Consider the following 21,030-nt stretch of genomic DNA (forward strand, 5'->3'; position numbering starts at 1 on the left):
GGTTGAATATCTGAATTTCAGAGTAAACCCTTTCTTTTTCTCAGACAATAGATATTAGCATAGTGTGTCACTTATAATTACTCTTTGTACATTCTTCATTACAAAATACCATTGTAATATTTCACTGCAGTTCCATTAAATTGTGATGGTAAACTACAATTGAAATGCTTGATTTGTTCATAAATAACAACTACGACTGAAAGGTGATGACAAATTTTCAAAACATTTAATTACATTGTTCTCATTTCAAAAAAAAACCCCAAAACAACCAGGCAGTAACTCTTTAATTATGGCAGAAATATTGTAATTCTGTACATACATTTGTTCTCATTCCTCATCTTACTTCATGGTGTTAGACTGGTGGAATTCCATTGCTTACTTCAATCTTTTACTCTAGAAGATGGCAGTAAAGTGATGAAACATGATCTAGAACATAACACAGTGTTAAACATAATTCCTTCTCTTTCTATGTAATTTGTTCCCTGCATTTTCAGATTGGTCTTTCATTAACTGTGTTTGACAGAGGAGTACCCTGCAGGTATCCTTGCTGCCTCTCCACCTGTATTGATTATTCTCATCTTTGAATAAGCCATTTTAATCAGTTCAGTGTTGGTTCTACATATGAACTAGCTCATGCTTCAGTCTCCTGCGTAACTGTATTTCATAAGAACATTTTCTAAAGAAAATGAGGTCATGTGGCTACACTGTGTCCTTCAGGTTTTCTTTTCTGAATAACTTCCAGACTTGGTAGCCAGCTTCAGTAAAGTTTTCCAGTGAGATGATGGACCAAAGATACAAAGCTCCTATAATGAAAATTTTGCAGCTAGAGGAGAGGTATTTCCTTAAGGAGCAGATTCATGTTACAGCCGGACTGAATTTACAGCTTGTGTTGAGGTCTCCCTCTTTCCCTCCTTCCTATTTTTTAAGCCCCTTTCCCCCTCCCCTACTTCCAGCTACACAGTTCCCTTCCATATTCCCTGCTTACAGGAGATTGCAAAGTGATCTGATGCAGTTCATGAACCAGTAATATGTAAAACCTGTATTTAATAGTATGTAACAATAATAAAAATAAGATTATTTAAATATATATTTGTTTGTTTTAATGAACTTGCATCCTTAGTGATTCAGGTTCCAGAGTTACTCTGTCCCAAGTAACTGGCAGAAAAAGCATCAAAAAGTGGGAGAAAGATACGGGTAAGGGAAGTAGGATTTCCCCCTGTCAGCAGAAGGGAGTTCCTAATTTGACTGAGACTGCATGGTGAAACTTCAGCTTTCATGTCCTCACTGAGCTGCAGTGTGAACATACCGCTACATAGAGGGAAAGAGGGTTTAATATCATATTGAAACTTCTTCAGTGGCAGGAAAAGGGTCAGTTAAAGCTTCCACTTTCTTAGATATCCAAATCAATCATCCTTCAGATATTAATCTAAGATTCATTATAATGTCCCGCTACCAACTGAACTAATTTTCATTTTAGTACCTCTGTATTGTTCCATTGTTCCATTTTTTCCTTAGTGTCTGAACCCCACTAATGTAAAAAATTTCTTCAAAGTCCCCTGGCTCTATGAAAATGAGAGCACCCAATCTCCTCTCAAGGGTTTGTCATGTTGATGGTTCAGTAGGTGACTTTAGTTTTTACCACAGAAAAGAAATATATAAATTTCAAGACTTTTTGGTTTTTTGACATGTAATCTTTTTCATGTGTGCCTTGAAAATATAAAGAAGACTGCTTAGTAGTTTCAGCTCATATTAGCATGATGAAACTGTGCTTGTAACAAGCAGCTGTTTATTTTTGCTCAGTCTGCCTTATAGTCAGAAGTGATGTACAAGGATGAAAAATGTTTGCAAAGATGCCATTCTGAGTCTTAAGAAAACCTGAGGACCCCTTTCAGAACTCACTGGTGGAACCCGCTGAGATTCTTTTTCATCAGCAAAGGGTTCACTGAAGCTTTAACTGTCAAAGATAAAGTTTGAACTGTGAACTGAAGTTGAAAAATAAAATCAGGAGAGGCAGGATTTGGTTCTAGTGCTGATGATGACACAGTAGACCCACCCTCCTCTATAAAGCCAGTTGAGTATGCTCTTCACTGAAGTGTGGGTATTTATTCTGTTGTAGCTGAAAAATCAGTGAAGCACTGGGATTTTGGGAAACTGAATGTACTGTAATTGAGTTCGACTTCAGTGGGTAAAATGAATTTCATGCAAAGAAAGGGCAATTGCTGAGAGAGTGGCTTCCAAACACATTCCTGTTAAAGTTCCTGTCTTCAGATGATTGTCTACATGTCTCCTTCATGTAGATTTATGGGAAAAATAAATTAAATTAATGGCATCAGGCAATTACTGACCAGATTTTGTAAGTTTCTTCCTAATTTTTTTCTTTATGCAGACACAATGGCATTGAATTGATTCTTTCACCTTGTTGCCAGGATAGAGAAAGATTTTATCACCTAACATTCTCATTAATTTTTACCATTTCTCCCTTGCATTTTTATGAGTGTTAATGTACAGTTTATAGTATTAACAGAGCATATTTGTCCCTGCCACAAGCCATTAGCTTTTAAACTATGAAACAAAGTCCGAAAGATGCATATAAACAGACTGGCAGAAACAGACAAGGAAATTACTGGCAGTATAATTACTGGTGGGCCTCATAGGTAGTGTTCCGTCCTATATGCAGAGGGGTAACAGAGTTGTAAGAGAAGTTTTGAAAGAAAATGAGTTGGTTTTGAGGATGTTTATGAGAAACTTCTTTGAAATAGAATAAAGTAATTTATGTCTTTAGAACCGGTTCATGGAGATAGTAATACTAAGCCTGTTCAGCTAATACTAAAACCTACAGGACTGGTAGCCTCCTGTGAACGAGACCTTCAGAACTTAAGAATTTTAGACAGAAGTTTCTTTTGGGATTCTCCTTTTTTTTTTTTTAGAAAAGTATATTTACAAAACTACTTTTTCTAGATTATAAGGTAAAATGAAATAAAACCTTTGTCAGTGAGGTTTTAGAAGTGATCCTAGTGCTTTTGTGATCTTGACATCTTTCCTCACTATCCTGAGAAAATAGTAATTGAAGTTTCTGCAAAAATATTTTTTTCTGTGTTTGCAAAGTCTGCTGTGGTTTTGGAGATTTTGGTGCATTGTCTGATGGAAGGAGAATAAATAACAAAATCACTTTAAAGAGCTATGTGAAAAAGGCTAAGCAAGCCAATCACCACATTAATGTTTTTTTACTGCATGTTAATTATAGGTGGAATTACTAGAAATGACTGTTCACGTTTTAATTCTTTTTATTTCATATATGTCCCATCATTTTCTGTGTCTTTCTCAGGTCTGAGTTGCATTGAACTCAATTAAAAAGACTTATGACAGTTTAGATTCTTTATCTGGTAATGAAGAAATAGATGTTTAGGCATTATGTACTCAAAGAGTGGAGAATTAGAATACTGTGCCAAGTAAGGCCAGTCTACTGGATGCATTTCATGGATGTAGGGAAAGAACAGCATTCAGTGCTGAAGTAGTTAACAGTATTGGCACTTAGGGCTTTATAATTAGGCATTGAAGATAAAAGGGATGTTGCCAAGGCTAGTAGGCCTAAAATTAAACCGACCAGCTGTGTTTTAGTTTTAGCACATGTGAACGTGACGCAGGTGCATGCTATGCCATCTTCCAACTCTTTCTCCACAGCCCACTATGCTCTCTATTAGAATCTTGCTCTTTTACTATTTCTGGAAGCAGAATATATTATGAAAGAGATAGCAGATAAACAGATAAAAAATGACACAAGCCCCGGGAGGGCACAATAAGCTCTGATGCATTAGACAGTATGGAGCTATATGTAATGGAAAGCCTTTTCCCCTCTCTTCTGCTGAAGCTGCTTAAGAACCTAACATTGTTTGTACATGTTACCAAATTATTCATAAATGGAAAATGCGTAAGCAGTTGCAGAACCAGGACTCCTTTCTTCTCCCCTCTGCTTAAATAGCTTTGGTGTCATTAGCACTGGCTTTCTTTTGTGTATTCTCACTCTTTGTCTCCCTGTCTTTCTGTGGACAAGTAGATCTTCCATTCCCCTAAGTGCAGGAGGCCAACCTCACTAGAAGGATGGAATAGGTTTCCAGTCAAGGATTTAATTACAGCTGTGTGGGATGAAAAGAATTTGGGTCTCAATCCCCCTTTGTTGCTTCTTTTCTGGGGACTTCTAAGCTCCTTTTATAGGCTATTGTGCAAAATCTGGAGAGCATTAACTGTTTATGAATGAATTTAACTTGCTGTTGTTTTGAGGACTGAAAGCTTAGCTGCACTCTTACCTGTCTCAGGATCATATTAGGACTTGAGTGCTTCTTTCTGTTTATCTTCTGTGAACACATGCACAGAAGAGTCATGTGCCTTGTAACATAAACATCTACTGATTTCATGTTTCTCTATGATTTAGTTAAACTTGAGTCATTCAGAATTTTCCTCTGAAATTTAGGAGACTCAAGTCAGCCCAACTTCCATCTCAGCTCAAGTCTGTAATCTTAGTACATCTGATGGTAGCAGTTACCAGTCAGTTTTCTGTAACTGCTGCTGCTGTAAAGAGAAGAGGAATTGGGTCATGAAGCCTCAGATGGTCTCCTTCCCAGGGGAGCAAGTGAGCTGTTTTGGGAGGAGCTTTTTTACAGAGCTCAGGGGCTGGGACAGAAATTAATGGAGCTGAGGATCCTCAGCCAGGTTCTGAGAGAGCCCTGGGGAGGGCAAAGGGTGTTCTGAACATTGCTGCCCTTCAGGAAGACGGAGTGAAGGAGGAGTAAGGATCCCCCCTACAGGGACATTGGCCATGGAGGGGAGTGCTTTCTAAACCAGTTTTATTCCTCCAATCTAGTTACTTGGAGAGCCTTCTGTTTGAAAAGGTAAGTGTTCAGATTTTTGTTATAATCAAATTTGGCTTTTTTAGAGTTTAAAATGCCCTTTTGTCTCTTTAGGGGAAGTTGCTTTAGGGAAGAACTCTATGTGAATCCACCCCATGGCATGGCTGAAGTAGGTTCTATTAAAAAAAAAAAAAAAAAAGGGAAAGGAGCTCCTACTTCATTAAAAAAAAAAAAAGAGTTGTTTGTTTGAGATTTTTTTCCCATTAAAAAGTAGAAAGTTCCCTGAGGCTAATGTAGCCATTACTCTAAAAGCTAAGGTTTATAAAGAAAGCAAAAATCTTGACCCTCTCACCCCACTGAGGAATTAGGACCTAGAGGAGCTGAAGTTAAGGCAAGCTATGCTCCAAAGCCTGAGCTTTTACTGCCCCTGAAAGTCCAGCAGCAGCTCCAGCTGACCTGATCCATGTTCTCTTCATGGCTGACCTTCCTGGCTCTGGCTGCTCTGTGAAGCATCTGCGTTTCCCTGCTTATGTGTTAATGCTTTCCTGTCTGCTTGGTTTTGGCCTAACGGGTGTTAAGACCGGTTACCACTGCTCTTTTTTTCACTGTTGTCTGACTACTTTTATGCTATTACTTTTTGTCCACATGGCCTTATTTAGATTGAGTACAGCTATGTTAAAATGAGGTAACTGTAGAAAAAGAATGCTACTAAGCAGGCACAGTTTTCAAGATTCTTAGTATTAATCCTCACTGAACTGTAATCTGACATTTGAGTCAATAGAAGTGAAATACTCCATTCTTCCCAAAGCTGTACGGTGAGGAAACATCTCTGAAATGTGTATTAACATATGCTTCCTTCACCTCTTGCCTGCTGGCCGTGCTGGCTGTCTTGGAAACATGGAACAGGATGACAGTAAGCTGGTGAAGGAACTGTTATGAATCTGACAGGTCATGTCCCAAACAGCCTTACTCTCCCCTGTATGACAGGCTTTTCTCTAAACTCTGAGACCACAACTGGGGAAACAGTTCTGGTCTTTTAAGTGGTATAATTGACTAAGCTTGGCTTTGTACAGAATGATCTTTCTTTTTTTAAGGAAAGTGAGAATCCAGAGCAGTCTCTCAAGTACACTGTAGTCAGAGCAGATGATGGTAACAGTATCATCTTTTTAAATAAGTTTGGGCAAGTTTTGAAGATTAATTTCTAGCCAGCTTCAGGTGAACAGAATTCATTTGCTGGTGAAAGCATCCACTGCTTGAGTGAACTTCCTGGGTTTTGACATAGATCACCTGTTTTGTCTCTGTTTCTTTGATAATATTATGGGTAAGTATATATTTACCTAGACTGTAAGCCTTTCACAACTGAGTCCATGTCTTTATTTGCCTTGTACATAATCTGGTAGAATTTTCAATAGTATAAAACCAAGTTAGGAGTAGAAATCCCACAGAAGTCCAAAGTTTTAAGGGCTACACTCATACAAGGATGGTACACTTCTAGCCTGTTCTGAACCTCTACACCATACCTTGTGCTGAGCCTTTTGTAGAGATTTTCTGGAAGGAACTCTGCAGGTTTTAAAGTAAGTATTTATCAGATTTATGTTGAACTTGGGATTTCCTCCTCAGAACTAGCCTTCAGCAGGTAAGTGCATTGGTCTGAAAGTGGGGCCTGACAAAGAATAAAAATAGAGTAGTATTTTAAAACCATAGTCTTATATGAATATTGGACAACAGGGTTAAAGTCCTTCACAATCTCCCCTGCATTTCCTTTCCTAAAAATATCTGTATTGATCCAATAATTTTAACAATCCCACATGGTAGAACTTAATTTTAGGTTTGCTTTTGGACAGTTGCACAGTTATCAAGCAAATATTTTCAGGTGTGAACTCCTTTTTTCCTTTTATTTTTCTTTGGGTCTAGCTTCCTTTTTATTTCTTCTCCATCTTGCACATTAACTTGATCTATAATATAGCTGACAGAGCTGGAAAATATTCCAGAGTATTTTGTCATGCTGCTGATTTTCTCATGGTCTCTTACAGCTCATCTTTGCTTCTTTGCTTTTAGCACTGTGCAAAAAAATAGAAGTGCCCATTTTCATATGAAGAAATGTATGACAGATTATCTAAGGGACCACTGCCAGCCATCAAACTTAATATATGACATTTTCAAATCATACATTCTTAAAAAAACCTCAACAACATGCAAAGCATTTTGAAACTGCATGCTGTTCTCTGCCATTTCCGATTTAATTTTCTCAGATGTCTATTTTATCACAGATTGTATTTGGGTTTGGGGATTTTTTTTATTTAATCAGGGATAACAGCAAGCTAAACAAGCGTGTTGTAGACTGTAGAAATTAAATCAGGAAGATTTCACTTCCCAGAAACTCTTTAGTCCTTCAGTGTGATATTGGTGAAAGCAGTTATTGTAGTTCGCTTTTGCATGTACTGTTTTTACATGTACTGTTGTGGTTACTATCTGATATTGGAAAGAACTTGTTTAAGCAGCTTCAGAAAATCAAGAAAATGCAGATACAAAACAACTTCCTGAATTGAGAACTAGTCAACTATGCTGGGAAAAAATTGCCACTATTGTATGAATTATTTTCTAATATATTATTTAATATTTGTCTTACAATAACATTCATTAAAGTCTTGGCGTTCCATTGAGCTAGCCTATGTACAAAAGCACACGAAAAAAAAGTATATATTTACACAAAAATAATGGAATTGAGGTTTTAGCATGTTTGTCATTCCATGTTTTCCTGGTTTTATAAACATCTTCATGAAGGTAGAACAAGGGACGTTTTAAGGAGGAAAAGCACAAAACTTTTAGAACACTGCTTTTTAGACAGCTAGTTTTAACTAGACTTTTGAGACTGCATTCTTTTTTCTTGTGTACTATCTCTGTGCTGCAAGCAGAATATTTGGTTTTCTTAATAGTATCAATATATCTAACATGCTCTTGACTAAAAACTCTTCACAAATTTAGAACAAAGGAAGACTCTTTCACCAGTAATAATATAGTGGAACAGTTACATAGATACATCAGAGACAGGAAAAACACAGGGATAGTCTCAACTCATTACTTTTACAATGAGATATCTGTAACAGTTTCAGCAGATTAAAGTACTGGCCATTATAGTGTTTTATAATACTTTCAATAAATGATTGCCTTGCAGCAGTGTTTATGAATAATTACAAGGTTGTAATATGAAAAAATGAAAAGGCTTTAAGGAAAAATGAAGTAGCAAGTATACTTTTGATTGGAATAAACCCCCTTAATTCAGGAGTTTAAGTGTATGTGTATCTTTAAATTGCAGAATATATGGAATCAGGAAATGCAAGTATTTCAGAGGAACGCCCACTGGAATGCGCAGAACATCAGTCTTGCATTTTGTCCCCAGAAGTTCCTCCGTCTCCAAAGGCTAAAAGTAAATACATGTACTCTGTGAATACAGAAACTGTATTGAACTTCTCCTTAATATTAAAATTATATTGCTATCACATTCATACAAGCATGCAAAATGAAAAAGAGAGATTAAGAAAGTTATTGAGAAGCTTTTTCCACCATGAATTACCTGTCTTGACTACATACACTGTAATTTATGTCGTATAGGAAAGCAAAGAACTGTATTCCTAGAAGGAACAAGTTACTGATGGATTACAGTGTATTATGTTATGTGATCTTAAATATTTTTAATTTATCTGACCTTATGCATTTCGTATTCAAGTAAAACAAAAGGATACTAGGTATGTCAAAATACTCTGCAGGCGTTGTTTCACGTTCAAGTTAAAGGTTGACTTTATCTTTCTGTGAGTACCTCTTACAAATGTGTTACATTTGAATATCTCTTTCAAAGATCATGTGCGTACTGTTTCTTCCATTAATTTTCTAACATACCTTTCATATACCGTGACTATCACTGCTATGTGCACATGCTTTCATCTTATGTTTTGATTCATCCTTTACACACCACAACTGCTTAAGTAGAGCATTTCCTGAGTGTGGTGTCACCCTGCTCTTCCATGAGAATCATCCTGCTGTAGAACCAAACCTGACTTCTGTCTTCTGTAATCATCCAAAGTAAACATAATTGACTGCTGGCAAATAATTAATCCTCTCTTCTTAGAGGAAGAGTTTCCGTTCATGGAAAACTAAGTTTAAAGCTGCACACCAGATTATGGTCTTAATGGTGATAGTAAAGAAATGCTCTAGTTTCATTCATGTTTCCTGTTGGGGTACTTAACAGACGGGTGGTGTATGAAGATAAATATTTCCTTTTAGATTAGTAAAATCATGACGTCAACTACCCTATGCAATAGAAATATCTGTCCTAAAATTAAGTGGTAAATATTTAAAAAAATATGTTTTACTTCTTAATGATAAGGTCATGATTTCACATTCCTTGTTTCCACTTTCAAGCTGTAAATACTGTAAAACATGCTAGCTGGCTTTTGCTTGTCTATTGTATAATCTGATTCCAAAGAAAAGACATTGTACTTGATTGTGCTTCCTATCCATCTGTCTGACATCCTCTGACAATCTAATTTCAAATAATTTAAACCAAATGTGAAAGAGGGATAGCAGTATCAATTATCTTTCTGTGACATTCATGAAAACAGGTAGCTAGATAGAGGATAGACATTAATTAGTACCTGCACTGAAAGAAATAGGGAAAATTTGTCTTTTATGTATTTGTTCTGGCAGCAATCAGCCAGCCAGTTAGTGTAGACTTACAGGTCAGTCAGCACCCTTGCAGTTCCAGTTTTGTTACACAGAATTCATCCTTGCCTGGTAAGAAATATTCTAGGCCATATGTAGGAGAACATGGGACTGGGGACATGAACATAATTCTATAGGAAACAGTAGTCCTGTTTCTTTTTAGGGCACTGTATTATGATTTTAGAATCGTTCTTAATATTTAGGTATTTTACTTTCAATTTTTATTTATCATAATATTAATCTAGAATAATTTCAATTATATCTTTGTCTAATTTACAAGTTTTGTGCAAGGTTACCATTGACTAAGAGTAATAAGAGTTTTGAATGCAAAATTTCTGTTACTTAGATATTAAAAGGCAATTAGATGATTTTCATTAACAACTTCTGTTCTTGGTTCTGAAAATTTCAGTCATAATTAGCCATAGTTGTAGTTTAAAAAATATTTTAAAATACCTATATTTACCTAGAATAACAAACAGTGATGACTATGAAGGAAAATGACTCAAAAAGAACTCTAGACTCTGTTTTTCCTTTTCAGCATTTTATTCCCAAAGACGGAGTAAAACATAAATATCTCTGTATTTTATCAAGTCTATGGACTGTAGTTTCCAACAATATGACGCTTGTAAGCTAGTCAGGAGAAGGGGTTTCTTAATTGCCCCTGGAAAAAGTTGGCTTTCACTCATATTTTCATTGCTATTACTGGATGTAGCTGTGTAACACTTATGCAATAGATTATCAGAACCTAATGCAGTTGTTCATAACAAGTAGCTTTTTGCTCTGTGGGGGTCTTGATGCTGCCAGTCGGCTGTTTGCAGGAAAGTTAGAACTCAGTGCGGTTCTAATAATAATTACTACCAATATTTCTAATATTGGCCCTCAGTATAGACATATAAAGCCTGTTGTCTTAATATTTTGGTAGATTTCTTAACTACAGATATCTGATAAATTAAGGAGAAAACATGAAATAATGCAGAATGCACTAAACATGGTTTTCTGATAGATTGCTGGAGGGAAGTATGTTTTAAACTTGTGGGTTTTGCCCACTATATTCTTCCACCATTCCATTTAATCCTGGGAAAGTGAGCAAGAATTGTTTATAAAACATAGCTACCTTGATGTGCATTCTCAGAAACTCAGTTCCAACCTACTTACAGTATATGGTACCTTTGTAGTGTATCAATTGATCACAGCAGCAAACATGAACTCGATGCTGAGTGTGGGACACTCATTTTGTATGTTTGTAGAAACTTTCATTTCCTGGATTAATTTTACATTCTTGGATAGTTGCTATTTCTAGCCAATGTTCAGGATTAGAAAACAGAGAAAAGGGTAAGTATACGCTGTAATTCGTCCTAATTAAATGCAAGGTATAGGGGAATGCAGAATCATGTAGATTACCTCCAGAGATTCCCATTCTGGAATGAGATGCCATTATTTCTGAGGGGAGAATTGTGCATGAAGATTACTGTTTAGATGATAAAGGCATGGATTATAACAGATGGTCAATAAAATTTAAAGAATGTGCATTTCCTTTTTAGGCATAAATTACCCCGGTATTCTAATTATTGACTAATGGTGTGTCTGTTTTTAAAGGTGAAGCTGTGACTGGAGAATTGTCAAAGCTCTTAGATGAAATCAAATTGTGTCAAGAAAAGGAATACTCTTTTGAAGATCTGTCTCATACAATATCAGACCATTATCTGGACAATTTTAGTAAAGTATCAGAGGAAGAACTTATGACCAGTGGAAGCCAAACCAAGCTTAATGTAGTAAGTAAGATGGGATACAAAGACAATATATTCAGTTATATCTGCTTTATATATGGCACATTCAAGAAAGAAATAGTACGAGTGAGAATAGTACAAATCTAACATTATAATAGAAAAAAATAATATAGCATGTGCTCCTTACAGATTTAGAATTTAATGTTCCCATTATTTTACAAAGATATTGCTACCACACCTCAGAATGACTTTTTATGGCACCACCAATATGACTAAAAGTTCAGATTAGTTGTTCTTTTGAGCATGAGGAGTGCAAGAAACATTTTTTTTAAGCAATCAATCAATTGAAATCAGTATGCTCATTACTATACCAGACTAAATGCTTGCAAAATCTTATTAGAAGTACCCCCCAAAAGGAGCAGCTAAGCATTTTCAGTTATGATTCTTATACATTTTATTACTATATAGCTTTCTCAGTAGCCTAATGGTATTAAAGACAGTCACAATACTGAAAATTGTGGTTGTGATACTTCAGTGATTTCCAGCTACAGTTGAAAAAATTACTTCATTGTTACTAATCCTGTAATCTAGGATTTTTTTTTTTTTTAAGTTTGGTTTTTTGTTTTTTTTAATTGAATTCCTCTTCCTCAGAAAGTAAAGTGAATGGGATTGCCCAGGGAATAAAGCATAGAGCAGAGGGAAAATGCTAAGTCATAAATTCCAATTAATGTTTTCATAAATAAGAAGAATTATGTTCTCATATGTGGGGTAAAAAACATGACAAGTTAAGGACTTTTATGTTCTAGAGAATTTATTACAGTATATGTAGACAGAATGAGATTTACAAAGATGGTTAGCTGCCCTGAAATGCAGTAGATAATACTTTTGTAAAGCCTTTCTAGATGTTTGAATGATTAGACACATAACCCATGTTGAAGTCAGTCTGAACAAGGTACTGATCCCATTTAAGCATTTTTATACATCTTTCTAGTGTCTCTCTGTATTTAGGTGCTAACTTCTATTTAAATCTGCTTAGCTCCTTTTTGCAGAAAACGTAATCTATATAGTTCCATCTACTCAGAACTGAAATTTTTAGTCCTAAATGAAATACAATGTGAATAGGAGGTATTCAGACACTACATCTGTAATTTATGTGCAGCAAGCAAATACAAACGTAAATTAGACAATATATTTTTTGAGACTGTATCTATTTGAATATTGAACTTGATGTGAAAACAGATCTTCAAAAATGGGGATTGTTTAAAGCCATGTTGTGGCTTCCCCCTAGTAGTGCACCCAGCTTTTCTTTCAAAGAGAAGTAGAATCAGGAGGATGGATACACACTCCCAATGTGAGGTCAGCATGGAGGGTAGAGCACATTTTCCCCTAGACTAAACCCAACTATACAGGCCCATATAGAGAGGACTCTTAGATGTGATGTGGGATTTTCCTGTTTGATCTAAAACATCCATTTCGGTTTTTAAAGTATTTTAAGGTCACTCATTCTGTTCAGTTGCTACCTGGCTGTCTTGCATAAATTTTTTTTTTTTAAAAAAAAAAAAAAAAAAAAAAAAGGAAGTTGCTCCCAGTTCTGACACACTGTCTTTTAGTTTCAGGGAAGTGCTACCTTCCCTTGGTGTGTAGACTCACTGTATAGTACATGGATGATATGAAAACCCACACACACTGTAAGGAGTCATCGAAGAGTAATCAGGAAGAAGCACTAAAATGAAGAGATACATTTAGCTCTGAAAATGGAAACAAAGGTGAATGCTGCCAACCTTCTCTGGAGGCAGGACCAGCAAGCATGGTGGTGAAAGAAGCGTGACAGTAGAGTGATGACTGAAGATACTTAAATGAATATTTATGTGTAAGAACATGGAGATACAAAGACAGAAGTGGAGACATATATAGATATGGAGAGTCAGAAATAGATGACTTGGATATGTATTAAAGAAGAGAAATATTCTTACAGCTTCTTCTGACTTTGGTTTTCTCCTCCCTGGGAAGCTTCCATAAAAATCTCAGCAGCGTAAGTGGGGTCTTCTCTGTCATCTGCATTCATTCAGCTTACATTCATTGCTGCTGCACGTGCCAAGACTGTATGGAAACAGGGGCAGCACAGGACTGTGGTAACACCAGAGCACAGGCTCCTTCTGCCTGCAGGACCAAGTGTTTTCTTTCTCTGTTACCAGCTCAAGCACAGGGCTAAGAACTGCACCTGGTGTGCCTCTACAAGCAAGCAGTTACTGCAGGTTCAAATCAAGCAGTTTTTCCTCAAACTTTCATTGCTGACCATGCCAGCATCAGCTCTGAAGAGGTGTTGAAGTCAGATCCCTGTTGGTAATGTGTCAGATGATGCCATTTCCTGGACAAATGTTAGTTCCAGAAACAGTGACTGGTGCAGGCTTTTTACCTTCTCCTGTAGTCCAGTCATCTGAACAGGTTCCAAAACCCAAGTCAAGATACTTATTTCAGGACCCTTAGGGAGATTCTGCAAAGAAACTAGATGCTAGGAGGCATCTGTATTTTTTTCATCATGCTATTGTTCAGGGAAATAGGAGACAAAGACTGGGGAACTTCTGTTTGGCCCGTGGGTCAAAAACCTAGTAAGCTGGAGCAAGGAGCACCTCCTGAGGATAACATGGGCATGTGAAAGAGAAAACATCAGGAAGGAAAGTGTATTTCAAAGCATTTTTAAAACAACTGGTTCTTTTGAAGAGGGCCAAATCACCTGTGGTACTGCTCTGTCTAAATAAGGTTTAGATTGATTCAGGACTGCAGAAAGGAGTGTCTTGTCTATCTAGGATCCAAAAGCTGGGATTCTCTCCTGAATCTAAGTGCCAGTCTCTTTTATTTGAAAGAGCAGAGTTCACTGTTTTTGTTTAGTGTAAGGGTAGTGGGGATGCCTGCTTTTTAATACAGTAGCTTGACAGTAAAAGGCTTCATCTGTAGAGTGGTAGAGTGGTGTTCATTTCTCCCTATGGTATAACGGTGGGTTTTAACATCACTCTTATAGTCCCCCAAATAAAGGACTGAGCATCAGCCTATTGATTCCCTCCAGTATTCTTTCTGGATTTTAAAACCACTGGAAAAATAGCTGTGCAATCTTGAGAGCAGGACTTGGGACTCTGTGTTGTCTAGCAAATTCTGTTCCTTTTCTGGCCTCAGATGTCTTGCATTGTTGCTCAGTGATACAGCACCTGTAGAATACTACTTTTTATTTTGAAGAAGTTGTGGGTTGTAACTCTCTTAGATCAAGGACAGAATTGAATCCAGTCTTCCATTTGCTGAGTTATTGGACAGTTAGTCATCCAACCATATAGCAAGTTGTTCTGGTATGTTTGAAGTAAGGGACTTCTTGCCTTTTATCAGATTTTTCACTGAAAACACTATCTGTTTTATTACTTAATATGTTTCTGTGTGTGGTGTGTGATGTGTGTTTACAGTATATTAAAGTCAAGTAGGAAGCAGAGTTTGCACAACTCTGAGGTTAGGAGAAACAGAAAAACAGCTCTCTGGATTAAAGTTTTGGGTTTAATCACTCTAATTCCAAATTATTAGTCCGTTCTGTGTTGACTCTTAAATTTCTTCAGAACATGGAAGAGATGAATAGAAAAATGGAAGGTGAGGATGTTGAGGACTGGAAGGCTTGATCATCGGGGAGGAGGAGGGTACAATGGAAGTAAGGAGAATAGGAATAGACACCATAGTGTAGATGTGAATAGGAACAGATCTGGAGATGAGTAAAAATGTTCCCATAGGAGACTTCTATTCCAAAAGCTGAAAGGGAAACTGGTAAAAATTTTGGTTTCTGAAAAAACAGATTGTGTTAGCTTCTTGAATGAGGAGATCAATTAATGAAGAGGGTGAAAAATGTCAATGCTTGTCTGCTCAATAGCACAAGTCAGACGAGAATAAATTAATGTGATAATTTATTTCAAGAGTACATCATAAAGAATAAACTAAAGACAGTCAAGTTAAAGCTACACTGGAAACTTCATAAATTCAGTGCTTGATTTTGCAATTCTGGCTGTGTTACAATGTTCTTCTGATGGGCTGTCATCTAAAATATTAACTCTATGTTTTCTAGTCTATCTTCACCAGTCATTAAAACATATATATTATGAGATTACAGACAATAATGCCCTGTTCATTGTTTCCTCAAAATTAAAGGCCAGATTTAACATAATTTTGCAACTGGAAATGTGGGTTATTATGCTACTCAGAGAGAGCTCCAAAAAGGCATTTATATATGCATGATTTTGGTTGGAATTGCCCATTTTTCTCAAAGGCTTGTACACTGGGTGGAGTAGATGATGGCTTCATAGATTTTTACTCCCAGTTCCTGTCTGCCTCTTTTTATTTTTCCTGTTTTGGACATTGTGACTTGAACACCCTTTAGTTCCCCTGTGTATGCAAAGACATGGGAAGCCCTGATACTGCTGTATAGGGAAGCTGGGAATGTCTTATACTTGTGTTTTATTCAGTGCTGACATATTACAGGTTTTCTACATTTGCAAGATACAAAACTTTCACTCCAAATAACTAGGATTTAATTGTTCAACGAGTCAGAAAAGGAGCTGTGCTTCAAAGCATGTTCCCAGAAAACATGAGGTGGCAAAACTCGTAGGAAAATCCTTGGTTGTATCACAGTTTAGTTAAGTGTTTCCATTTTTAAAAGGTTAAGCTGTCTTAAGCATGATTGCTAGCAAAATCAGCTTTTGACAATAATTTATAGTAGTTTCCATTTTAAAAAAAAAAAGAAGTATGATTTAAAAAAAATATTTATTTTCCAATAGATGGCAGTCTGGCTCAGTAATTTCAAGAACAAAACCAGCCATCTTATGTAAGAGTTTTTCAATTTTTTTTCATTGCTACGTTAAAATCATGCATTTTTAACACGGTTGATAGTAGAAACTACTTAAAAACAAACACCTGTGATTCTTATAAGAGGAAAATTTATTGAACATCATGGCATACATTTAAACTACAAACTAAAATATCAAGGCAAAATTTAGAGGTGCATTATGACAGAGGTAACACATCAAGTGTGTATTCTAACAATCTGTTTGAATTCAAGAACAAGTAAGAAAATTTAAATAGGTATAACTTGCAAAGCAGGGATACAGAAAAATTGTCAGGAAAATGAACAGAAGAATGTCAAAGTACCTATTATGAAGAATCTTCCTGATCTTCTGCAAGCAAATTGCTTTAATTTAGATTCCTCTGTCCTTGGAGTACTAACTAACATCATTACCAGTTTCCTGTCAGGTTTGAGGTACCTGTGTATGTACTCATGTGAGAACAAATTATTCTAAACGTAATATTAAAACCAGAAATAGGCTCTAAATAGGCTCTTTTTATGGCAATGTACTGGCGCATTGTGTTTCTTAATTAAAAAAAAAATCAGAAAAGTATGGACTTTTTGCTCATTTAAGAAAAAATTCCTGTGGATGACAAAGAATGATATGTTACTGTTTATTTGCTTTGGACAGCCTATGATTGCAAAACAAAAAATAGTTATTAAGAACTTCCATATGTGTGTGTACGAGTATATATATATTTGTAAGATGTACATATTGGACACAATACATCTCAATCTCTTCCTTTCATAAAGCTGATATTTTAATAATTTTTTTCTTAAAATTGATTCTTAAAAGAAGATTTTCTTATTCTGCATTCAAAAGCTTATTTTTGTTAAGTCCTTAATTAAGAATGAACTTGGAAACAGTAACAATAACTATTCTCCATATTTTTTGAGAAGTCATGAGAATTTTTGGACTAAAACTAATTTTAAAGTAATAAAAATCTTCCATACACAATAAAACTGAAACCCTAAATTTGCAGTCTTTTCTTCAGATCAATCCCTTCAATCTTGTGTTGTAGGTGGTTGCTTGCAATGTTTTCTTTTATATTTATGTTATTGTGCTCAGAAACATAAAATATAAACTACATTGATTTGCAAGTGCAAATGCAGTATCTTAGTGTCTTTGGATGTGTGATATGAGTTTAGGTTAAAGACATAGTTCCAGAAAGTGCTTTTGTGCTCTTAACAGTAGAGTGTATGTCCAAGGATTTTACTTAATTACCTGGAATAAATACTGAGAAATTTAAATTATAAGGTGCCCCTATTTTTTTTGCTTACAGAATAAACCCAACGATAGTAAAAACATGTAGGATTGTAGTGACTGTACTACAGAGGGATTTCACAGAAGTGGCAGCAGTGTATCTGATTAAATTTAATGTGGTTTATATAATAGATAATAAAGGCTGGAAGCAGTAACTTAAACATGAAGAAAGGTTCTGTGTAGTCTCGGAAAAAAGGTTGGGATTTCATCATAGGTGTATAAATGTCAATTTCTGCTTACTTCTGTCATCCTGAAAGAGAAGTTGATACTTATGTATGTTAAGAAAGAGTGAAAAATATATATACACATAAAAACTATATTAACATTGTTGAAAACAGTGATGGTACATATTGAAAGAGAAGATTCATTTTTTACTCTCATGCCAGAATATCAAGAAGATAGGGATATGTAAAGGCAATAAAACGATGATCATGATTGGTTTATATTTAAGTGGAGATTTGAAAGCATAGAATTGTGTGTTTTTGAAAGAAGATGGTTAAGAATTAATATGAAGTGAATAAAATTTATTCATGGTCCTTTAGAAGTTATTCTGATTTTTTTTTTCTCTAAGGAAAAGAACAATTATTTTTAATAAAAAGTACACATATAAAAAGATTTTTTTTATTTTACAAAGTAATAATCACTGGAATTTGTTGAGGAATATCGAGGTAAACATTTTAGTAATATTATTTAATAATACTGTTGGTTTAGGGTTTTTTGTTTGTTTTAACATAACATTTCTATATATCATGGCTGGGCTGAAGTATTGTAATGGCTAAGATTGAGCAAATATGCTGGAGTAAAATGATTACTATCTTGGATCAAACATGGCAGCTTTTAACAATATCACACACTTGCATATTGACATTATTGAGACAGTGAGGCAAAATTCCACACGATGATGATGAGTAAGCCAGTAGTATATACAATGGAGGAATAATGAGTATACATTAAAAACACATTCAAGAACAATTTTGGTTATTTATTCATTAGGGAATGGTAAGACAATCAGGCCTGATTGTTTGGGACTCCATGGAGAGAAGCAGATAAATTTTAAATTATTTGATATAGTAACATTTATTGAATTTGATAATACAGCTTTGCTGTATTTTGCAGGTATTTATGATAAAAAAGGAAGAGAATTGTACCAAGAATCTGTATTTGGAATATTGTTGCTTTACTTAATTTCCTGTTTATAATAGTGATAAGTAATTTACGTATTGCCAAATTTGACATTACAAGAATTTTGTATTAAGTTGCTCTTTAACTCTTACACTTAGTTCAGTTATGAATCTTACTTTGCAAACATATACTGACTTTTATTTCTGTTGAAAGTAAAAATATGAAGGCCATATTTCCCAGGATATGTAAACCTTGCTTCTTGAGATTCCCTTGTTGTAAAGGTCTACCCACTCTCTGAAGATAAGATTATATAACTTTAAAAATTGTCTTTAGAAGCTACCGCCCAACTAAAAACCATCTGTTAGTCGCAGTTTCTAATGAGCACGGTGGTATTTCCCACTGAGAAGAACCGTTGTTGCTGTTATTTTTTTCATTAGATGTTTATAATGCAACATCCAGTACCAAGCATCCACTTGGTCAATATAGAATGATATGCTTGCTATAAGCTACTTTACAAAATTATTTCTAAATTCTATTTAAACATGAGCTGGTTATTATAAAGAAGCATAGGGAAATGTACCAACTTCATACAAATTTTTGTCCCTTCTATTAGATAGTTCACCTAGCCAAGGGAAGTTCAGACACTTTTAATGTATCCTTTCCTAATCTACATTCTACAGCTATTAAAATTGGTTATTTTTTGTATCTATAGGTTATGCTATGCTTCAGTACAGTGTTGTAAAGATTTCTGCGTTAGAAGGGTCCTAACAACAGCTGAGTGGAACTCTACACAGAAAAGGTTGCTCGGTGGCATGCTTCACAGCCAAATAAATTAGCCTGCAGCTCCCTGCTGCTATGATTTCTGGTACAAGTATCACTAGACAATCCTCCAGCACGCTGCACAGGCCTACTCTGTGAGAGCACTTTATTAAAAATATAATTTTAAATATTAATATTATTTATTAAAATTAAATTTAGTTAATAAATAAAAATTAAATAAATTATTTTACAATATAAAATCCCAAAACATGGTTAACACTTAGTATGATTTAAACAACAGGGAGTAAAGTATAACTAGGGGAAGGTGCTGGCCAAGCCACCAGTTCATCTAACCTGCATTAAAAAGTACCTACTCCTTTTCCATTAGAAAGATTTTCTGGAATATTTAACCACTCTATCCAATTACATATGTGTGTGGCAAACTCCTTGACTATCAGATACTTGCAGGAAAATAGCTTACAGACAAATGAATCTTTCTGAATGCTGTTATGAGTTTAGCTTGCACTGGTGAATTCTAAATGTATCTAATCCTTTTGCTCCAGTCTGTCACATTCTTTACCACAATAACCCTGTATCACTGTGTTTTGCAGAATATGTGCTGTATGTACAGACATTTTCTTTTATTGCCGAGTATATGCTTCCATTTATTCTTACATAGTAAAATCTGATAGAGTAGAAAAGAACAAATAGTTTGTGCATATCCTCTGTAACTTGCAATACTTCAGGCTTGTTCTTTCTTAAAGCTTTCTTTTTCCTGACTAAGTGATCCTAGCGTTTTCATTTTCTATGTAAATCTTGCCATGCTACCCACTACTTCATTTGCCCTGCTGTGGACTAAATCTCTTACATAAGGATCTCAGATATGGGTGTAGCATTTTTTTCAAATAATTATGTTATAAGCTTTTCAGATCAAAGAGCTTGTTTGTCTTTATGTATATAAAGCTGTATATAAATTTAGGGTGCTCTGGAAATGATTAGTAATATTTTATCTACTCAGCAATCCTGTTAAACAGCTATGTTTTATTAAATTAACCACAGTATGGTTTTGTATATTTTCACAAGGACCATTTTAGTTCAGAGACTGTCTAAACTGATGCAGTACAGAGGACATAGTAATTTGTAGACTAACCTCTTTTTCATTATACTTAGATGAATAACAAAGAAATCTACTAATTTCAACAGGATTAGCCAGGATCTGAGGACTCTATAAGAACTGATCTTTTGATCATCTTCCAGATATGAAGAATATTTGCTTTAATTAAATATCTTTTTGTGTGTGTTATTCAGTTGCTTTAGAGAACCTTCCCTGGCACAAGTTGAGGCCATTCCCTCTTGTCCTATCACTTCTTACTAGGCTAAAGAGGCTCATCCCCAGCTCTCTGCACCCTCCTTTCAGGGAGCTGTAGAGGGCGATGAGGTCTCCCCTCAGCCTCCTCTTCTCCAGACTAAACACCCCCAGTTCCCTCAGCCGCTCCCCGTACAACCTGTGCTCCAGACCCTGCACCAGCTCCGTTGCCCTTCTCTGGACACGCTCGAGTCACTCAATGTCCTTTTTGTAGTGAGGGGCCCAAAACTGAACACAGGAATCGAGGTGCGGCCTCACCAGTGCGGAGGACAGGGGTAAGATCCCTTCCCTGTCCCTGCTGGCCACGCTATTGCTGACACAAGCCAGGATGCCATTGGCCTTCTTGGCCCCCTGGGCACACT

At 35.7% G+C, this 21,030-nt stretch overlaps 1 protein-coding gene across 6 annotated transcripts in view; it reads left to right on the plus strand.

Annotated features, from left to right (window-relative positions):
• Positions 1-21,030, plus strand: part of ANKS1B (ankyrin repeat and sterile alpha motif domain containing 1B) — a 455,171-nt gene that overhangs the window by 75,763 nt on the left and 358,378 nt on the right. For all 6 annotated transcript variants that reach the window (XM_026865589.1, XM_026865597.1, XM_026865606.1 and 3 more), the window contains exons 7-8: positions 8,161-8,271; positions 11,160-11,335. In XM_026865589.1, coding sequence (XP_026721390.1) covers positions 8,161-8,271; positions 11,160-11,335 — 287 coding nt within the window. The remainder of the gene's footprint in view (positions 1-8,160; positions 8,272-11,159; positions 11,336-21,030) is intronic.

Source organism: Athene cunicularia (assembly GCF_003259725.1).
Source record: "Athene cunicularia isolate RWA chromosome 1 unlocalized genomic scaffold, athCun1 chr1_part2, whole genome shotgun sequence".
Lineage (NCBI taxonomy): Eukaryota > Metazoa > Chordata > Aves > Strigiformes > Strigidae > Athene > Athene cunicularia.